The sequence below is a fragment of the Microtus pennsylvanicus genome, chromosome 1 (assembly GCF_037038515.1).
Source record: "Microtus pennsylvanicus isolate mMicPen1 chromosome 1, mMicPen1.hap1, whole genome shotgun sequence".
Lineage (NCBI taxonomy): Eukaryota > Metazoa > Chordata > Mammalia > Rodentia > Cricetidae > Microtus > Microtus pennsylvanicus.
In genome coordinates this window covers 23,928,495-23,951,485 of record NC_134579.1, presented here as the reverse complement: position 1 = coordinate 23,951,485, position 22,991 = coordinate 23,928,495, and the positions used below count along the sequence as shown (strand labels likewise).

General features: G+C 38.4%; 1 protein-coding gene across 3 annotated transcripts in view; it reads left to right on the top strand.

Moving 5' to 3' along the window:
* The window catches only part of Cyyr1 (cysteine and tyrosine rich 1), a 99,713-nt gene that overhangs the window by 59,802 nt on the left and 16,920 nt on the right, over positions 1-22,991 (top strand). For 2 of the 3 annotated variants that reach the window (XM_075959233.1, XM_075959240.1), the window contains one exon: positions 19,870-20,027. In XM_075959233.1, the coding sequence (XP_075815348.1) occupies positions 19,870-20,027 (158 nt within the window). Of the gene's footprint in view, positions 1-13,538; positions 13,745-19,869; positions 20,028-22,991 lie in introns of those variants that run through there. The other variant, XM_075959249.1, reaches the window with a different exon arrangement.

Below are 22,991 nucleotides of genomic sequence, written 5' to 3'. Positions count from 1 at the left end.
ATTTCTCTGTGATCAGTTACAAACCCTGATCCACTCTTTTTAACAAGGGCCGTGTTTATTTACCAAGCAAATGTAAGCAAGTGGCCAAGTGAGGGGCCAGGGTTATTTACCAAATGGGCACACACCTACACTGAATAAAGAACCCAACGGGAGTCCATGCAACTTTTTAATTAAGGTGGTTTCTCTTTCCTAGAATGGAAAAATTTACAACATAAGCATGTGGGTCAGATCTCCAGAGTAAAAGCCAGGGCACTGGATGCCTTGATATGGAATCATGGACAGCAGCATCCTGTTAACTAAGCAGGTTGCATGATGATTTTAATCCCAGTCTGGAACCAGGCCTTCATTAGAAGGGCTGAGTTTGAGAGTGTAGTTGCCCCTACAGTTTGCCTTCCAGTCTACTTAGAAGCTATTTTCTCCCAGTCCTTTCTAAGTCTTTGGGCAAGTTCCTTTACAATCCATAATATTGCTAAACTACTATTCATAAACTTTATAAATAAAAACATGTGGTGACACCAAACCTCAGAAATTAATTGTTCAGAAAAGATCCTATTTGTCAAAAAATAGCATCGTGTAGATGAACTAGAATTAGGAGAATAATGGAAAGAGGATGACTTGAGCATGGAGCCAAGGTGATCTAGGATGTAAATAAAGGAAAATTAGTAGATGAGGGCTAAAAGTTAGCCATGGATGAAAACAGTGGCTTTGAGTACCATGAGGTCCTTATATTGGCAGACAGAATATAAACCCCAAAATATTGAACAGAGGTAATACCCTTTTGGGAATAGATACTGGGGGGACAACAAACTGAATGGGTATGATAACTGTTCCATAGGCACACACTCACATCCATATTTATCAAACAACTTATTTAATATTTAGGTACTATTAAAATCAATAGGAGAATAATAGCAACTAATATTAAAGTTGTCAGGATGATAGAAGCTTGATCATGTTAAAAAAAATAGAACATGGAGAGTTTAGAGAGACAGAACCTTGATTTTATCCATCTCCAAGAAGGAAGAGGTGGCCTTCTCCCTCATGCCTACAAAATGAGCTATATATTTTGTTAAATTTTTCCTATTTACCTACATCCTCAAGGAGAATTAATCCTCTTTAGATGGTGTTATTTAGACAGTGACTTCCTTTCATTTTCTGAGCAGAAGTTTGTGACTATCTGGGCCCCATGACTGCCCTGAACAAACTGTCTTAGAAGTTCAAGGTCTTAGCAGCTCAGTTAACCCAAATGTAATGCTGACAGTCATAGCCAAGGTAGAGCAAGCCTCTGTGATACTCTCCGCATGCCGAATTCACACATACTCTCATTTGATTCTCGCACTACCCTCCAAAATGAAGAACATCAAGAATGTGCCTTTTCCTTACTCTCAAAGAAACCTTGAAGGTTGGTGAGGTCACACAGCCGGTGCAAGGCTGCACTGTGACACACAGAACTGAGATCATCAAAACTTCATCTTTAGTTCCCGGGGAAGTATCATCTCCTGGCATCTCTGAATTCTTATGTTGAAGCTTATTTTCATTTGCAGTATAGGCTTTTAACTGTTCTTTATTTACATAGGGCTACAGGTTTTGAAGTAAATTTTAGTTTTGAACATTTTCCCTGTACTTCGAAAACCATGAACACTATATGAAACTAAAAGTACACAGAATCAAAATAAATACATCAAGACCATGAAAGTTTGGAAATGAGAGGTCCTGTTTTCCCTCTGATTTCATTGCTGAGTTGGGTTGAAATTCAGAGAGTTTCTAGATGGCAGGATTATTTTCATTGCATTTTCTCATAATACCGTGAGTTATCTGGATGACATGTGGGTGGCCTGGATTCTAGAAAGCCATGCGGTATGCAATTCTTATAACTGCATTTTGTTTCCTCGATTGCTGTCCATGCCCATGGCTGTTCTGGTTCCAGTTCATGGAATTGGCTGTTTCAAAATTCCTATGTACTGAAGAGGATGGTACTGAGCAAATAACAGAGCAGAACCAGAGAAAGTAGAGATCTACAGGTAGTGAGGAAAGTCAGGAAAAGTAACAAGGAACAGGAGGATTGTCTCATAAGCAAGATGGAGATTTTGTTTTTACCTGTCCTCCTTCGCTTTCTATCTCTCTCTCTCTGATGCAATAGAAATTTTTAAAAAGTTCTTTCTTTTTACATCTTCTACTTTGTTGTTACATATAATTTATTAATCACTAATATCTAGACAAATATTTTATTCTATCTTTTAAAATACAGTTACATGCTCACAAATAAACCAATAATTTTTGTGACTCCTCATTGGAAATCTTAAATCTCAAAGAGGAAGCAGCCGTGAATAGTCTTCAGCAGCAGTCTCCTGGCAACAGAGTTTCCAGATAAATCATGCTGAGAACAGAAATAAGATGAGAGATAGTAAATTTGGAAGAGGAAGAAAAAAATATGTAATATATATATATATATATATATATATATATATATATATATACACACCTCTGTGTGCATATGTGTGTATGACTTTAAAAAATTTAAATGAAAGATTTTGAGTTTCAAATAATTTCTTAAAGTAGATTATGATATTTATAGCTATTTTAATAGCATCTTACCTTTTATCAAAGTTATATAATATTTAATATTTTTTCAAATAAAAATTTGATTTAATTTAATTATAAAATAGTTTTACTAATTTTTTTTGCATATTGAGAGAAGTGGTTAAATATTTAAGAGTGGGTCCTCAGGACCAGATTTCAAACACTCTAGAAAAAGGGATTCTCCACAAATTGCTTCTTATAATAGAATCTCAAAGTACCCTTCATAGTGTTAAATTGCTACACTGAAATTAGGGCTGTTGTCACAGTGAGTGGCTTTGTATCTGTAGGGAATCAAATAAGGCTGTAAACCCGAGCCTTCTGAAAACAAGAGAAGAAAATAACATTAAACTTCCCACATTTGTGTCCACTTTCATTTTCCTTGGCCCACTTACCTCAGAGTTAATTATTAAATAGATGGGGTTTTTTTTTTAACTGCAACAAATATCTTTAGACTATCTCTATCAGTCAGGTTATAAATATCTTAGAAAAAATAAAATGCCATATGTCAATAAGGAATAAAAAGAAAAAATCATCCTAAAAATACTCAACAAAGGTTGAATTTCCACCTGTTCCACATGGTTGTGAGGAAGAAAGGACTAAATGACTTCTCTGTAGTGTCCATTAAAGCACACTTGAATATTGCAACCTGCAAACAATGTGAAACACAAAACACACTCCGAATTAATTCATGGATTGACATGGATGTCTGTTGTATGTACACAAGAGACTAAGTCTTCTATAGGAAGGAGGAGAAGGAGAAGGAAAGAGGAAGCATGAATTTATATCTTACCCTTGTGAATGCAAAGGCCTAGAGAAACTTGAAGGGCAGAGTACTTTATGTTTTTCAGGGAGGTTATAGACTGAAATAATTAGTGTATAGTAGTAACCTGGTAACTTTTTGTTTTCTTTAACACTGTCTAAGATTCACAAATAACACATCCTTATTCTTTTATTGCAGCATTGCTCTATAAATTTAGCCAAGGTAAATATTGCTTACTCTACTTGCCTAGATTGTTCTGCATTCCACGTACCGCTAAGATATCTTTCTAGGAAAGTTTCATATGTATCTTCATTTCATTCCCTTTTATATCATTATAAACAAGGCCATAATCAATTTGATGGATAAATGTTAACTCTTCCTATGGTATGCTTTGAATCCAGAGCGCCAGAGTGTCCCTGTAGTCTTGTCATGATGCTGCTTCTGGATATCTGCCTTCCATTTTAGCTTTCCTATGCAGATAATTCCACATTTCCCAGGCATGCTGCGGGATTTCATCTTGGTCTGAGTATACAGACCAATGCTGTGATGTAAAATCTGATTACTTGTTCAGGGTGCAAAGAGTAATTCACTACTAATGTCTTGGATTGCCATGCCTTGTGACTGCTCTTGTGTTTTGGTTATTGTTGTACATATTCTGTTCTGCCATGAATCACTGAGATACTAGGCTAAACAAACCAAAGTCCTCTGAAGTATGGTTTTTTTCCACAATCTTTAAAATATGCATATCCCTTGACACTTATTAATACTATCCATTCCCCCCTCCCCCTCACCGTCATCCTCACCTCTCTCAGTATGTCTTAAGTAGACTGTTGTTAATTTTTATAATACTTTAGAAAGGTACATAGTGGTCAGAATTTTATTTACTCTGACTGTAAGGATCCTTCCATCAAGATAACAAGAGATGAAATTGGGATTCGTTATCTCCTCTGTACACAGGTGAAGAACATGATGCTGAGATAGCTAAGTGTCAGGTGAGGGAAAAGATAGCATGTGGCCAAATGATGGAGAAGAGTTTCAATTCCTCCTCTCCATCCTGGGCTATTACATGGACCTTGCTCCAGACTTTTCCCTTGACCCAGGAAAGCAAACAGAATCCACATGTGATGCTTTCCAAAGTTCTGTGTAAAACGTCCTCTCACAGTCAGGAGATGAGATTGACCTCACAGGCTGCATCCTGTGATTTACTCACCCTGAGTGCAGCACCAAGGAAGAGGAAAGCAAACATTCATCAGGAACCTTTGCCACCTTGTTGGTTATCTTCTAAACAAAGGTTTCCCCCACTAGCATCTCTTAGGAGGAAATGTCTGTCCTTTGCTCTCAGTGCCAATACACATAGAAGAAGCATGTAGCTTATTGGAGGAGCAAGTCGCAGCTACTGCACTACTGTTCCCTGGAAGTTTTCCCCATCTGCTGGTTCACATGTAGCAGAATCTATGAGTTTTTGGCTCACACTTAACCCTTAGGTCTTATAAATCTCAAGGTACCAGTACTCAAAAGATGTTGTTGGGGCCTGCATGTTTGTTCCCAGCTCCCCAGACTCAAAATAACCACATAGAAACTGTATTAATTAAATCACTGTTTGGCCTATTAGCTCTATCTTCTTATTGGCTAGCTCTTACATCTTAATTTACCCATTTATATTAATCTGTGTAGTGCCATGTGTCTGTGGCTTACCAGCAAGGCAAACAGACTCCAACAAAAAAAAGAATTTAAGTATTTCATCTACGATGTCAGCAAACATTCCAGATATCAAGTGAAGCTTCTCTGCACCTGCCACCCAAAGCCAACAGTTGGTGGGCCACATGTTTTGGAAGAGAGATGCAGATAACTCTATATCTGTCTTAGCACTATGAGAGCTTGGGGCAGGGTGCAGAAGACAAGAGGAGTAGAGAACCACACAAGGCTGCAGCTCAGCACTGCTACATGCTTTCTCTGCCTGCTGTGCCCCTTTTATAGCTGTGTCTCACTGCAGAGCCTCTCCTTTCCTGAGAACATGAACTTGTAGACACCTCCAAGTGATAACCCTCCCTTTGTCTGTGTGCCACCTGCTGGTCTTCATCATATATATAAACAAACTCCCCTGGAGTGGTCCTATTACTCTTTCAGGAGGGTATGTTAGAATCTGTCCCACATGATACTGCTGTGTAATCAACATGTGGACCATGGGACATCAAATTCTTCATCATGAAATGATTATTTGCTTCTCCATTAGAGTGCAGCTTGCAACATGGTGGCGTTATGGTGGTACTAGAAAGCTGAAGTCTTCAATGGACTTAAATGAGAATAGAAAGGTAGAAGCCCATGATGAGATGAATGAACATAGGAAGCAGCAGACACATCAGAGATTCCTTTCTCTGGCATGCAGAAGGAAAGCAGCCATCGGCAAGCAGACATTCTCACCTTGAACTTTCTGGCCTCCTGTAGACAGAGGCTGCTTCTCCGTTTCCCGGCTGCCCAGATCTGATATAATCACACAGAAACTATATTAATTGCAACACTGCTTGGCCAGTGACTCTGCCATATTCCTAGCTAGCTCTTACATCTTAAATTAACCCACTCTTATTATTTTGTATTTTACCACAAGACTCATGGTTTACCGGAAAGGTTCTGGCAGTGTCTGTCTCCTTGGGTAACTATATGGCATCTCTTTGACTCCACCTACTTTTCTCCCCTATCTCTGCTTGTAATTCCTGCCTAGCTCTATTCTGCACTGCAATAGGCCCAAAGCAGCTTCTTTATTAACCAATGGTAATAAAACATATTCACAGCATACAGAGGTGAATCCCACATCAGCCTCCAGAACTGTAAGAAATAAATACCTCCTGTTTAAGCCTTGCATGTAATTTTAGTTATAGCCACCCAAGCTGACTGTCCTCCATTTGAACAGGGTATAAATTCTGCCTATTCTATGGTAGAATCACTACACTGCTATGAACTCTTACTCTCCCAAGCAAATACTGAGTTCTCTTTAATTTTATTCCCTTTCTAGTTTTGCTTTCTATTACTCAAAAACATTATCTTCCTCTAGCTAGTCTGATCCACTTGCTGATCTTCAAATAGGAGCATTCTGACCCAGCAGATTTTCACAAATGTAGCTGCCTGCATGCCTGCTCAAATTGGCTTCTAGCTATCCATTTATCATACATCTGCGTCCTGCTCTGCTGGGCTTGCTCAGAATCCCTACTTACCTGAATTGCCTCCTTCCTCCTGCGGATTCCCTTGCCTTACTATAAGACCACCAACATGCAGCAGACATGGGAAATGACCTTAAAGAAACCTTTCTAATTTAAAACGTCAGAAATGTGTTTCCTGAAGGTCTGGAGACCAAAAACCGATGTCAAACAGGACCCCAACTCTCTAGCCATCTCTAGTGTAGATGTCCAGATTCCAGTGTCAATGTTATTGCTCTGCCCGTACTGAGACTTGTCCCAGCATTGTCCCAGCACTTAGTCCATCATGATCACGCTGCCTTCTTTTTTGATTGTCACATCCTCCTTGTTTGTCCTTATGACAACAGTTGCCACTGGACTCGGTCCCTACTCAGGTTGCCCAAAATGATCACAATACCTCAAAATCCTTAAATGAACTGCATCTGCCAATGGTTGTTTCCAAACACCATAGCATTCCCAGGATCTGAGGATTAGGACTTTAATGTAACCTTTGTAGGGACCCCCTCTCCTCACTGAACCACTATACTAGCCATTATCTTCCCTCACCCCAGTCACTTAGCAACATCCCAGCAGGTGTCCTTATCTCCATTCTTGCTCCTGAAATTTATTTTTACTTCTGTTTGCAACCTTCATCCTTCAGAAACACAAGTTGACCACTGGCACCTAACCTTTTCTGTTATCACCCACTCAACTATGGCTCTAAGCTGTAGTAGTACGAGCGGCGGGGCTGCGTCCCCACACCCGGCCACCTGCACGGCTAGCTTTATCCGAAATAATTACACGGAGACTGTATTCTTTTAAACACCACTTGGCCCATTATATCTAGTCTTTTCTCGGCTAACTCTCGCACCTGGACTAGCCCATTTCTTATAATCTGTGTAGCCCACGAGCTGGCTTACCAGGAATGATCTTAACCTGCATCTGTCTGGAGTGAGAGAACCATGGCGACTCCTTGACTCAGCTTCTTTCTCCCAGCCTTCCATTCTGTTTACTCCACCTACCTAAGGGTTGGCCTATCAAATGGGTCTAGGCAGTTTCTTTATTAATAAGAAATCACTCCCACATCACTAAGCCTCTTGACCATGAGCTAATTTCTGTGTAGGCTCAGCCATTAGTCAATTGCCTTCCTACCATCGAAGACAGAAAGAACATCTACCATGTTGAACTCTGTGCTCTTAAAACAGCCTTGCATCCTTTCGTGCTTCTATCGGCTTTTAGTTCCTAAGTTTTCTTCCTTAAATAACTCATATTTTATGTCTTATTTAAATTAAAAGGTTTTAAATACCTTATTATCTCAGATATCAGATATAACTGCCGTGTAATGGTCCATCTTCTCTGGTGGAGGTCAAATGTATTATCTTCTAGGCCACCCTTATATCAACAGAAAAATACTTGTAACAAATGATTATATGAAAAGATGGGGTCTTCACTACTCTGAGGAAAGTATATAGTGATGACTCACCAAAGTTAGCTGCTTCTTGAAATTTCAAACCAAATAAAATGTATGATATAAATGACACAACAGGACCCAGTTTGAAACCACATTCAGTCAATTTAATCCAGCAGAAATGTCAGAATCAATATCTCTGTGTACATCCACCAAAGGAAATGTTCCGCTTTTAAGGAAAGAGTACTCCATTTCTTTTTTTAATCTTTCAATGTATTTTAATTGGCAAATGAGAAAAATAATTAATGTATGTGTTTACAATGATATTTCAATACATATATACATTGTGGAAAGAGAAAATAGGACTAATTAATATCTTGGCTCTTTAATTAGCTAAAATTAAAAGAAGTCATATACAATATCTGCCATAATAGTGTAGGCTTTGGGTTTTTTTCTAATGTCTTTGAGATAAAACAATATTTTTCTAAGGTAAGCATTATTATTTTAGGACCCATCTTGGTGACATGCATAGTGCCATCTACCTATACTTCCAGCACTTAGGAAGCAGATGCCAGAGCAGTCTTAATTTGATGCCAATCTGGGCTACATGCTGAGACTGTGGGGGGGAGAGTCGGAGAGAGAGACAGAGAGATAGGGACAGAGACATAGAGAGAGAAAGATTAAAGCACTAGATAGGCAATGACAACATACAATTATAATTATGCATATGAAATATTTATTGCTTTCTATATGATTATCACATCTCCACAGGCAAAGATTTTTTCTTTCTTTGAGTATAAGTGAGATAAGAACTATTGGAAAGAGGTATTTTTCCCTCTCAGAATTGAACATATTGCCAAAGAATTATGTGAATAAATACAGTTTGATTTACAACTAGTAATGTGCATTGAATTTTGTTTCTATTGCTCCATAATTAATCTTCACACTGAAATTTAATCAAATTCCAATCTTTTTTCTATTTTAGTGCTCATTAGGTTAAGATTTTTTTCTATCTACTTTGTTTTTCTTTACTGACCTGCAGCAACCATGTTACTAAAGTGGAATTTCTGTTAATTAGTCAGAGTGCTGAGGAGCTTGAGGGAACCCCAAACATCTTTAAAATAATTAGATTCTAACTGAACAAAGATCTGGGTAGCAAGATCAGACTGCATGATGTTATATAAGAATAACTCAAAGACTAATTTTTAATTTATGATTCACAGAAGTTTAAGCACACAAAGGTCATTTGCCAGGTCATTGATTAGAGACTGAAGCAAAGTTCCTATTGGTATGTGCCTGCTATCTTACAGTTCTACTGAATACAGTTAAAAATAGATGTGTCTTCTAAATATACATTCACCTTTAGAAAATACGCTATTTTCCAGCTATTAAGCAAAAAGATGGACAAGTTTGTGGCCTAGCATCCCTTCTAGTCTGACCACTAGTCTGACCCTTCTTGTGTTTCCTGTAAATGGTCATAGAACCCCTTCTGTAGAGCAATTTTTGGGAGTTATAAAAGATTTGATAGACTAAATTCATCCTAAAACCTTATAGTCATATATAGCCATATAGAAGCATTTTAAAATCCGACTTTTCACAATATTTATGTTACCTCCAGGCTTAGTAACCTTTAAATACTAGGGTTATTCAAAAGCTTTGAGTGCCTTAATGTAGCAGATGGTTGCAATAGGTTTCTGGGAGTTTGATTTGATGAGTCAAAGACAACCCTCACTGAATTTTCTGCTTTTCCACTCCCACCTCCTCAGCCTCTTCCCTGGACCATTGTCAAGCTGAATCTTCTGTGTTCTTTCCCAAGATCACTGTACAATTCTTTTTACTAGATTTTCTTCGTGTTATCTACTATCCACGATAACACCGATCCATACCTGGAGCTCTCACCCGATTTCCCATCCTTTCCCATCTCAAATCCTTTATGACATCATTGAAGAGTTCCCTAATCTTCCCACCCAAAAGCCAGCCTGGAATTTTGGTATTACCAACTATACAAATCTACAATGTATATGTGTTGTGGGATAATCTTTTTTGTACACCATGAAGGTGAGTGTCTGCCAAGACACCTGATTGGTTTAATAAAGTACTCAGTGCACAATAGATGGATATGCAGGACTACAGGGAAGAGAGGGGAACTTGGGGGAATAATCAAGGAGGTGCAGATTTCACCAGCGAGACACAGAAGAAGTTGGATATACAGTACAGAGGAGAGGTGACCAGCCTCGTGGCAAAACATACATAATATAAATGGGTTAATTTCAATTATAAGAGCTAGTTGGAAACAAGCTTAAGCTAAGGCCAACATTTCATAATTAATAAAAAGTCTCTGTGTCATTTTGGGAGCTGGCAGTCCAAAGAAAATCCAGCTACATATATGAACATGTATGTCTTTGTTAGCCAACCACTTATTTCTTCTTCCACACCACCTTCATGTCATTTACATTTTTCTTCTGTGGTTACCAATGACAGGCTTGAAGAAGGCAAGTAAGGCAAGCTGGGTCATTCCAAATAATCCTGGCCTTGGCTATGAGTAGTGATCTAGAGATTGTTCCCAGCTAGCTAATCACATTCCTTCTCTGCAACTGATTCCTATTGAAATGAGCAAAATAAAAATGGAAATTTTTTGCAAGTAGATAATAGTAAGATATAAACTCAGGAACAATTTGAACATAGATATAATCATCTATACTGAGAGCGAATGAAACAGCGGCCTGGGTAGAGTGGATTGCTTATGAATGACTTTGATGAGAATGAGGCTAGGTCCTAGGAAGGAGCCAAAGATGACGGCTCCAATTCATCACAGCAGGCTGGCACAGGTGAGCCTGTGAGCAAGGCCAGGAGAGAAGTGTGACAAGGCAGCAGCTGCCAGGTCTGGGCAGCCTCCAGCTCATACGAGTGGCATCCAAAGGATAAGTGTCAGATCCCGGCACCCCATAGACAGGAGACAACCTCAGTAGACAGTGATCAATCACAGGTTTGTCTAGGCACAGACAGGGTCCAGGAAGAGCATCACAGTTGTTTGGGAGAGTGGCCAGGTTTGAATGTATATTCAGGCTGTCAGCAGAGCCGTGTAAGTAAACTCCAGCCAAGGCTCCTCGGCTCATTATCCCATCGAGATCTGTCACCTACTCTTTCAGTTCTTTCAGGAAGCCAGGCTTGGAGACCTTGGAGACCCTTCGGCTGTAGGCCACGAAAGCCAGCTGCTGCCCTGTCTGGGAGAGGACAGTGAATGTGCAAGTGGATTTAAAATTTTCCACCCTGCAACCAGTGAAAACATAAAAAAAAAAAATCCCTATGAAATCCAAATAGGCCAAGACAATTATTCTTTTTCTTTTTTTCTCTTTTGTGAATCATTTTCATGATTTCATGTAGCACTTTTCTCCTAGGGAATTTATAGTAACTTACCTCTGTTATTCACAGAGTAGTAACATTGGTGAAGTCATGTATATTAGTGATTCTAATCTTCACTAATAGTTTCTTCATAGAATAATAATGACCATACACTTGACATCATAGGCTTCCAACATGGTATTTATGTGTATATGAAGCTAGCTATAGAGATGAGAAAAACAAAGCAGTTTGGAGGGCCTGCAGTCTTTATTGGAAGTTACGAAAGAACTGGAAACTGTTCTCCATTGACTTGTGCTCCTCTGTGTGTCCTATGGGGATTTACTAAGCTCAGCTTTGCCACAGCAATTTAGTACGGATATCTTGACACTGTTTTCCTATTAAGTGATATTTATGCAAAATAATAAATATGAAAAAATTGAGTATTGTTGTCCTTCCTCTCTGACATGACTTAACGTGTGTAAAGGTACATATGGAGACCAGAAAAGGCTATGGATTCCTTGGCATTAGAATTGCAGACACTTTGGGGTGTGGAGAAAAGAACCTGGGGCCTCTGCAAAAGCAGCAAGGGTTCTCAACTGCTGAGTTTTGACTCCAGACAATTGTCTTTCTAGTCTTACAACAGCATGATTATCTAGTAAAATATCATAGAAAAATACATTTATTTCTTCTAAGTTAAGCAAGCTGAAATTTTATTAAATTGTATACCTTATTATAAATTACTGAAATGTTTTGCTAAAATTTTGGCTTTGAAGAGTGCTACTTTAATCCATTGCTCAAAACCCCCAGACTATTGGGTAATTGGAATATTGCATTGGGTAATTTTGCCACACTTCATTTTTTATGTATATGTCTTACTTTTTCCTTTGTTGAAATATGATTTTCTGCATTCTTTTGTCACATCATGTATCGATTATCATAAATAAGTTGGGCCCTTTATTTTCCATGCAAAAGGACTAAACAATTTGACTCACATTTAATTTGTTATGATAAGAAATGAACTCATTATAAATTTACTCTTGTGAAAATTTGGTGGGTTTTTTTTTAACCAGCAAGCCCACTCTTAAAAAACCTGTCCATTGCTATTGTTATGCAGGCATATCCTCCAGCTACACTGCTGAGTTCAGCTGAGTTCACTTGCAAAGGATTATTACAGTAAGACTTACTGATTCTGTCTTTTCCTCAAAGAAGGAAAAGATGGCAGGGTCTTGGAACCTTATCCAAATATACAGCCCTCTGTCCAACCAGTGGAAGGCAACCCTGCCCAAATTGTATGCGGTCTCGGGGAAGGGCCAGAAGCGAAAAGCTGGGAAGAACTAGGGAAGGGGCTCTATCTACCCAACCACGGGAGAGCCATCATCCATGCTGGATTTAGACCCTCCAGTGTGGCTCCTTTAAGGTCTCCCATGTTCCTGACTATAACACCTCACCCATTTCTCTATAAATAAATTCTATAAACTTGTTACTCCTCCCAGTGAACTTTGGTGGAATTATTCTGTGTTTTGTCAAGAAGACTTAGGAAGAAATGAGGTAGATTTGCCTAGTCCCACCCACACATACACACACTCATCCACACACACACATACACACACACACATACTCCCACTCCTGGAGAAATTTCTCACAACAGTGCTTAGAAAATCTTACGTCTATATGAAAGACTTTTCCTAACAGAATTATTTTTTCTGATTCTTAATATTTTCATGAGGGCCTTTGGTTTTCTGAGCTTCTCTTTACCCTCCTGCCTTGTTGTGATTGATGTCATTAAATCACTACACAGAAAACTCATAAATATTGTATTATATTGTAATATAATATGTATTTACAAATTGAGTCATGTCAGAGAGGAAAGAAAATACTACACAATTTTTTCATATTTACTATTTTACATAAATATCACTTAATAGGAAAATAGTGTCAAGATAGCTGTATTAAATTGCTGTGGCCAAGCTGAGCTTAGGAAAAGTGAATTGTAAATATTATCACAGTAACGTATTATCTGATTCTATTTTAAAATGTCACTTTGTTATAAACTTTTAGTCAATAATTTTGTTCTAGGGTTGTTGCATTTTGTTGTTGCTGCTTGTTTTGTTTTTAACAAGGCAAAGAAAGAAGTGTATGATTTTCTATGTCTCTTTCATACACACACACTCATGCAGCCACACACCCACGCACGTGCAGTACTGGGGACTGAACCCGGGCCTCCTCCATACTGAGAAATTGCTTTGCTGAGCTTGCTAAGATCAGTCTTATTTTTAAGTTTCATTTGCAGAGCAAGTCGCAGTAAGTCACTCAGGCTGTCTTCACTCACTATGTGGCACAGGAAGGCCTTGAAGTTTGACCTTCCTATCTCAGTCTCCAGTCCAGATGTGGAGATACACACGTGCCACCAAGCCCAGTTTGCTTTCCTACAATGCCATTCCATTGTCATATTAACTAACTGGAATTAGCTTCAGATTCCTCCAGGTTAGGACTCAGTCCCGTAAGCTTTTCCTCCCCTCAGATGCCAGATGCAAATATCCAGTCGTCAGGTTATCAGCACTTCCTTGTGCCTTGGCTACAAAGCTTTCCTACTTCTTCACAATGGGTCTTGAGCATTTGTAGGAATGCCTTGCAGGACTCAAGAAAACCCATACTTTCTGTTATTGGTATATGCTATTGTTATTGGCTTTTGTCAGAAAGAACCAAATGTAAGGTGCATAAAGTGTTGGGAAGGGGTGTTGGCACTTTCAGAGCTTCATTCCTGTTGCGTGTCCTACAGAGAAGACCACTCAGACATGGGTTCAAGTCAATAGAAAATCTTTATTAGTTAGCCAGCAATTATATTGGGTGTTCAGGACCCTGGTGCAGTCCCCAGCCCTTTTTAGGGTGAACTTTTAAGTACAAAGTTCACATCCTGGTCTGATACATCCCAGTTAGCAAGAACAGTTAGCCAGAATCATAACTATGGAAGCCAAAAAGCAAAGTCCATATGTTTAGGGACTTTCCCTGAACAATGAACTTTGATGGCTTAGGTCTTTCTTCTGATTTGGCAGGTGGTGCTGCCTATGCGTTGGATTCCAAGGCCTGAATGATGTGTCTATCATGGAGTCAGTTGTGCTAAGGTCTGGGGACCTGTAACAATGCTCATTCATGATATACCCCTGTCCCAGTACCTCAGTGTATATACCAATCTAGAAGCTCTCTGAATCTTTTTTGTTTAGGAGGGTGTATATGTGTATTCTAATTAAACTATTTAATTAGCACATGAAATAGTAGATTTCATTACATTTTCGTATAAACATATCAATGTACTTCGGTCATGTACTTTTCCCAGTAAGCGTAAAGGCTGTGAGGTAACTAGTCAACCTAGGGGAAGCTGATGGCTCTTGATCAGAAAGCACATACACTGGAAACTGTAATTTCTATGGACCTAGGTCTGCAGTCAGACTTATTGCTCTAAGAGAAGAGATTCAGGCCTCTAAATTATCAGTTCTGGCCTATGCTGTTATCAACTGTTCTGATCGTAGATGTTATGGGATAAAACCAGAGCAGCAGCTTGGGCAGGTAGTAATTGTATGTCCTTGGAGATCTGTGGATATCTTAAATGGGATGCTTTATGCCTGGACCCAAATGCCTGCTGATAAAGATAATTGCAGGAAGGCAGATCTCTGTGCTTACCTAGTAGAGAGGAACAAGGCATGGTAGTGGAAAACCCTTTTCACTAAACAGTTCTGAACTGTGAGAAATAATTCCCAAATACATAACAGAAAGGGAGTTAGCTACAGCAAAAAATCTACAGCAAAGGACAACCACTTTATTCACAAAGCAATAACGCCAAAAAGCCTTACTTTTTGGTTTAGTCTTTATCAGATCCCTTGGTTCTGATAAGTTGTTTGTGAAAAGATGGCTGAGCAATTACTGTATAATGTTGCGGCTTGTAGCAAAAAATCATGAAGGGAGAAGAAATGTGCTCATCTTGCAAAGCATTCTTTCAAAAAAAAAATTCCTAAAAGTTTTTTTCAAGTAATAATGATGCTAAACTTTGCAGACCAAACTTCTCTCTTTTCTGACCAAGTTATTTAAATACCAAAGATTGCAATGTTTATTCTTTCTTTTAATTGATAAATGGTGCTATAAATTCTATACTTAGAGTGTATTAGGCACTAATTTACAATTGCTATTGGGCAGCAAAGGAACAAGGACACCAGAATTAAGATTTAATCCAGAAAAATCTAGCAACCTCGTTTAGCACACTGCTGCAACTCACATGACCTTAGGGGGATGCGCCATCACCAGAACTGTCAACAAAGGGACAAAATGCACCTCATGTCCCACTTTTTTCTGTTTCAGAGAAGAGGAGTAATGAATATAAATTGGGTTTATATCAAAATTTCAGTTTGATTTGGAAACTCTTTGCTTAAATAATTGAGCCATTGATTATTTCAGGGACATAAATTAAGTCCTCCAATTTAATCTTATCATAAACTGAAAATTATAATACAAAGGAGATTTCCTGATAACTTTTCATTTTTTTCATCATATTACCTCTGCCTACAAGTCTTTCTCTTTGCAGTGAAACGATTGGACTCAGCCGTTCTTTAACTGCTTATAGAAACACTTCCAGATTTGCCACCTGTTCAACCTCTGTGATTCAAAAAATAATAAAAATTCCTGTAAATAAGAGTGCTTTGGATTCCTCAGTGGCGTTCTGTTTCTGAAGTGAGTTGGGTAAGAGTCTTGGAGATGAAATGTCTTCTAGGTAACATCAGTTCAGACTCTTTGTTTTCACTTTTTAGAGCATTTAAGGATTTCAGAAGTGCATGGAAGGGTCGATTGGTGCAAGAAGAGGCTTTGAAGCAACCCAAGGTTGCCTAGTGGTCTCTAGGCAATGTGTGCATATTAACAACCAACCTACACTGTAGAAACACGAATGTTTGCAGAATACAAGGTTGCCTCAGGGACCGTCATACAATATGCCACACACATATTGTCCTTTTCACCATTCCAATCTTTCTAATTTGTAAGATACCTTGCTTTTGGGTGGAGGTTATGAGCTAATCATAGAAGATGTGGGATAGATGTGCACAGTGCCCTGGAAGTAGGAATCTATTTATCCAGCAAATGAGTTGTGAACACAAATCCAGAACAAGAAACCTGGCAGGAGCGGCTGATAAGCACCAAGCCTACTGTCATTTCAAGAACAACAAAACTGAGGTGAAGAGAGGATGTGCAATTTGTTTGAGTTGTCCAATCTGCAATTAGAGGGTAGTCTGGCTTCAGAAGCCATGGTTTTAAAGGTAAAAGTCAGCAGTCATGACAGAACAAGATTGTGTGCCTGGAGCAAACATATGAGGGCCTGTGAAAATTCAATACCTCTCCATCCAAAAGTCCAAGCTTTAGGGAATTTCCAGTTAGATTCATATTCTTCCAGAACAAAACTGGAAAAAAAATCTGCTTTTCCTGAGGACAAGAAACTCATCAAGAAAAAGAAATATGAAAACTGACCTTACAAGTTTCATTTATCCAATTCTGCCTTTCGGCCTTGATCACTAAGGTTACGAGTGGCTATTCAGAACCTCTTTTTTTATTTTGTTTTTTTTTTAAGAAAACAAACCATATTTTTTCCTTTTACATACCAATTCCAGTTTCCACTCCCTCCTTTTCTCCAATTCCTTCAACCTCCCCCCCCAACACATCCCCCTTCCACTCCTCAGAGAGGTAAGTTTTGAAAGAAAGGTTCATTAGTTCATTTCTATAACAAAATACCAGTGCTTTTATAAAGAAAGAAGGAAAAGAGGTTGTTTATCTCACAGTTTTCAAATCCAAAAGTCTAAACAGCATGACTCCACCTCTAGCAAGACCCCATCTAGCTGTGTCTATCACATTAGTGATGGAATCATGGTGAGAACACAGGTAAGAGGGAACAAGGAAAGTGAGGGAAATCCTGAAAACTCTCAAAGACCTGACCTCCTCCCATCGGGCTCATCCTTTTACTTCCTCACATTCCACATTGGTGAGCAAGCTCCCAACACATGTGCCTTTGGGTAACAGACCTTAGTCACATCCAAAAAATAAAGCAGGGAGGACTCATAGATGACCAGACATTGAGTGGAACACTAAACATGAGAGTCATCAAATTGTACAATGAAAAGAAAGGAATTCAGACAGGGCGGATAAAACACAAGGAGTATAGAAAGCTTCAAAGGATACAGACGACATCAGTACACTCAGAGGTAAGGAAAGAGGCTGAAAATGATATTTTAAAATAAATGAAAATAAAAGGTGCACCATTTCAGTTTAACCAAGTTGGAACCATCTTGAGCAGCTGGTACCCAAAACCAGTCTTAAAGTAGCGCTATCAGCATCATGACATCATATCAACCAGGTGGAGTTGTTGTGGGGCCGCATCTTCTTCCTGGAAACATCAAAGATTACTGCAGGAAAATCTACTGTTCATTGTAAAAAAAAATTAAGGATTATTCATATAGAAATATATTCAATGAAAGATATGATATAGACAAAATAGGTATGGAGAAAAGTAAAATTTTTCCTGTAATCTTTCTTCTTTCTGTCCTATATTAATGACTTCTAACATGAAAAAGAAACTCTGAATTTTTCTTTTAACAACATGCTTAAATTTGGAGAAGGATAGCCATTGTCCAACCTCAAAGCCAGCTTTGATTTTTTAAGTGAGTTTATATTTCTACTGGGATATATATATATATATATATATATATATATATATATATCATACATATATATGATATATATATACATATATATGGGGACAGAGAATGTACTATGAAATTTTAAGTTGCAGATCACCTGTCCTCAAAAGTCACATTTCTCTTTGTTCAGTGGTCCTTTCTGAATAGTTATCTTTTCCTCTTTAGACATCCAAAGTCCAAAATCTTGGCTTTTTGAAGATGTATATTTTCCTGCAAAGACAAGAACAAAACCCTGCCCTAACTCTTCTGAGGTTTCCTTATCACCCATACAATTGTGGATGAGCTATTATTTCTCTATCTAAAGTGGTTCTTCTTTTCAAATGGAATCTTTATTAATTTTGATGGTATCCATAGTTTTTCTTCTCCTGTGAAAACAAGAACAAAACCCCTTCCCCAATGTAGCACATCTTTTGGTTTCTATCTGAGATCAATACATCTTTGAAATACACCAGCTGATTTAATTCAGAAGTCTTTTCTATTATCCTATGTCTCTCTGCTACCTTTGTTTCTTTCTCATTAATGTTAGGAAAATTCAAGGTTAATAAATCATTATGCAATCTAACTCATGGGTAATTTTCCATCCCTTTTTGTGTGTTGAACATGTCCTTTATAGTTTGATTTAACCTTTCTATAACTGCCTGACCTGTAGGATTGTTTGGTATACCTGTAATATGCTTTATATTATAATAATCAAAAAACGGTTACATTTTCATAGAGACATAACTGGATCATTGTCTGTCTTTATTTGTGCAAGAGCACAGCTGTTGCATTCAGTTTTCTTTGTTTTACGAGGAAAAAGCCCCCTTTATTCTATGAAGCATTTTAATAAAGAATAAATTTTAAGTTGAATTTAATTTTCATTGAAACAAATATTATCCTAGCTCAATATACTTATTTTTGCCATTTGTAGCATGATTAATAAAAACTGAGAAACAGATATTGGAGTTCAACCTGAAGATCAGAAAAGCAAAGCAACTAGTCCCTGGCTTTTACCTTGATCTCAGTCCAAAAATAGTGATCCTGCCTCCAGGAGACTGAGAGTTATCTCTTTCCATTTTATAATCCTCTGTAGTTCTGGGATTAAGGCCATGCACCACTATTGCCTAGCTTCTATGGCAAGCTAGTGTGACTATGGGACTTAAGGCATGTGTCATTATGGCTACTGAGATTAAAGGTGTGTGTCATTGTTGCCTGATCTGTAAGGCTGACCAGTGTGGCTGTTTTACTTTTCTGATCTTCAGGCAAGATTTATTTATTAAAATACAAATGAAATTCTACTATAGCCATTCAAATCTAGAATCAAATGATTTTAGATTATTTTTTATTTTAAATTACTATTTTATAACTGGAGATTCATATTATTATAAATTTATAAATTCTTTTAAAGATTTCTGTGTGTATGTAAGAATGTGTTTGTGAAGAGGCATGTGTGTACGTGTGTGTGTGTATGTGTAGCAGGGCATGTCCATGTAAGTGTGTTGTCTGCAAAGGTCAGAAGAGAGTGATATATCCCCTAGAGCTGGAGTAACAGATGCCTTACTTGGGTGCTGGGAAACAAACCTAGGTCCCCTAGAAGAACAGTATGCGTTCTTAACTGCTGAACCATCTCTCTAACTTAAAATTTATTAAATAAAGGCAGAATCTGAATGGTGAGTTTGTCAAGGGTACCATACAGAGCTTTTTTAAAGGTTTTCAGTTTTTCCTACCTATTGAATACAAGAGACCAATTGTATAATTAATTTAAAGATTTCTCTTAATAAATAAAACACGTTCCCTTAAGCACAAAAGTGAAGAAACTCTTAACTTAGAGCAATGAGCTGTATTTAAGGCTCAAAGCCTTTCAGACTATTGAGGCCAACGTGCTTTTGTTTTCCTTCCTAGGGGCACTGCAATTGCTGGTATCGTGTTTGGAATCGTGTTCATCATGGGGGTCATTGCAGGAATCGCCATATGCATCTGCATGTGCATGAAGAATAACCGGGGGACCCGTGTGGGTGTCATCAGAGCAGCCCACATCAACGCCATCTCCTCTTATCCTGGTAAGCAACAAGGCTAGCTTTTGAAGGATGGAACAGGTTTCTTAGGCTCTACTCCTTCAAGAACCATTAAAAAACTCTCACTGAAACAATGTCAGATTTTCAGAGCATTCCCAAATAAGTATAGATTGAAGCTGTGGTTTTGAACAGAGATCTGGGTAAAAAAGAAACAATTCATCTTATCTTTAAATGTAGTCATACTCTCAGTGGCTGTGTCTTAACTGCAGTAGCTAGTCAACCAGAATTAAGATAAATAGAAATTTCACATCCACTGTGCCTACCTGCCAATGAGTTCTGACAAGTAATTATGGGGAAAATGTGCAATCTGTCTCAATAAACTGGTGTTGAGGCAGTAGGTACATATGTCTCTTGGAAAGTATTGAAAAAAGTTCTTAGAGTCCTCATTAAACAAAAAGTAAAGCTTCCACATAATAAAATTCTCAATAAAGAGCAAAGGTTATATATTAATAATTTGACAAACACGGGTTGAGAATCTTCTAGAAGTTCTACATATAAATATATTGAGTGCAAAAGATTTTACATACAAAGCCCTTAATCTTGAGTTAGAGAATCTTATTAGTGTTTCTAGGTTAATTTGTATATGTACCATACAACATAGAAAAGGTGAGCAGTTTCATGAACTCACAGCAACTGTAATTATCTGTTCAAATTCTGATATAGATGACTAGATGATCTCCAGGCTACATCCATTGCTGAGGAGCAATTGAGAATTGAAAGATAGGGAGATCATTCTTCTCTGAGAATGTGGCCACTTTTTTTTACATTCCCCATATCCATGCACATATGAGCAGCACTAGCTGGAGTTTAGTAGATGTGACTATTTGGAACTGGTTCCAATAGTCTCACAGGCAGTGACACTACTAGGAGGTGTGGCCTTGAGGGTAGATGTGGCCTTCTTGGAAGAAGTGTGTTTTAGGGGTGGGCTTTGAGGTTTCAGATGCTCTCAAGTCAGGCCCAGTGTAACCCTCTCTATCCCTACTGCCTTCAAATCGGGGTGTAGAACTCTCAGCTATCTCTCCAGCACCATGTCTGCCTAAATGCTGCCGTACTCCCCACCACGATGATAATGGACTAAACCTCTGAACTGTAAGCCTGATGGAGGTGGGTCTTGTATCTGTCTGTTGCTTTCATTGGTTAATTAATAAAGAAACCACTTGGCCCCTGATAGGACAGAAAATTAGGTAGGTGGACAGAACAGAATGTGGGGAGAAAAAAGCCAAGTCAGGCAGTCGCCATGATTCTCCCACTCCAGACAGACACAGGTTAAGATCTTTCCTGGTCTAGGAAGGTGAACATCCAAACTGGCTAGGCTCCCACAAAGCCAGAACATGAAGTTGGATCAAAACCCCGTGCCATTGTCCTTGGCTTCTCATCAGCCCTCATTGTTCGCCATGTTCAGAGAGTCCAGTTTTATCCCATGCTTTTTCAGTCATAGTCCAGCTGGCCTTGGTGAGCTCCCAATAGATCAGCCCCACTGAGGGGGGAGGACCTTGGACTTTCCACAGGGCAGGGAACCCTGACTGCTCTTTGGAGTAGGGGGAGGGGGAGAAGGGTGGGAGGAGGGGGAGGGAAATTGGAGGAGGGGAGGAGGGGGAAACTTTTTTTTTTCCTTTTCTCAATAAAAAAAAAGATCTTTCCTGGTAAGCCACCTTGTGGTGTTACACAGATTATTAAAAATGGGTTAGATCAATATGTAAGAGCTAGCCAATAAGAGGTTAAAACTAATGGACCAGGCAATGTTTAAAAAAATACAGTTTCTGTGTAATTATTTCAGGTATAAAGCTAGCCGTGTGGGCGGGCTACGTTCTAGCCCGCCGCTCTTATTACAATGGTAAGCCAGCCCCACTTAAATGTTTTCCTTTATAAGAATTGTTGTGGTTACAGTGTCTCTTCACAGCAATAGAAGTTCTAACTAAGACAGTAGACTATCAGGAAAAGATGAAAAGAATTGAAATTGGGAAAGGGGCATGTTGGGAAGATGTGGAGAAATTGGAGGAAGGAAGAGTAAGTAGATGCAATTATATTTTTTGTATACCTGTATAAATTAAAAAAATAATAAATTTATAGAATGCTCAACAGTAAAAATATAGTGAGTAAATTCTAAATTTGATAACTTTGTAGGATATTATTTTCACATCCATATTCATGTTCCTTCTACCAGTCCATTTAATAAAGGAACAACACAACATACCTTCTAAGTACATCCACTTCCAATCCTTCCTTTATCTGTACCCTTTTCTGCTCAACTTGAAGAAACGTATTTCAGATGGGTGTAGGAATAACCTCTCCATTTGTCCTTTCTTCTCTGGTATCCACTCACTGTTGTGTCTTCTTCCACTTATCTACCCTTATTTGGTTGGTCATTCATGCCACATGTTAAAACAAATTATATGATAATGCTTCCCAAAGTCACATATCTCCATTCCCAAACTGCTTATGCCCTTATGATTTATTTTATCTCAGTACTTACTCATTGGACATAGACTATCTAGCCATTACGCAGAAATGAACATGGTGAATGATACTTTTCTTTTCTTTGCTCACAACACATTTTCTCATCTCTCTTATCTCAAGGCTTTGCCTAAAATTTTGGCTTGCTCACTTCATTCAAGACTTAGATTAAAGGTCAGTTTGCCCTTTCTCACTCCAGCATCTGACTCTTTGTTCTGATCTACTTTTTCCCCATGGTAGTTTTTGTCTTCTAAGAGACCATGTGTTGTACTTTTGACTGTCCATCTCCTTCTAAATTGTTAACTCTATTAGAAAGGGATCTTGATCTATTTCTTTTATATCTCAGTCTGAAACATGTGAAACAAGACTGGACCCACAGTGAGGACTCAGTGAACCTGACCAGTGAACTGACACAACTCACAAGACTTTTTGTCTTTTGTCAATATCCAGAAAGCTGACCCAAAGTTCTGCCTAGGAATATGTAGGTTTTACTTA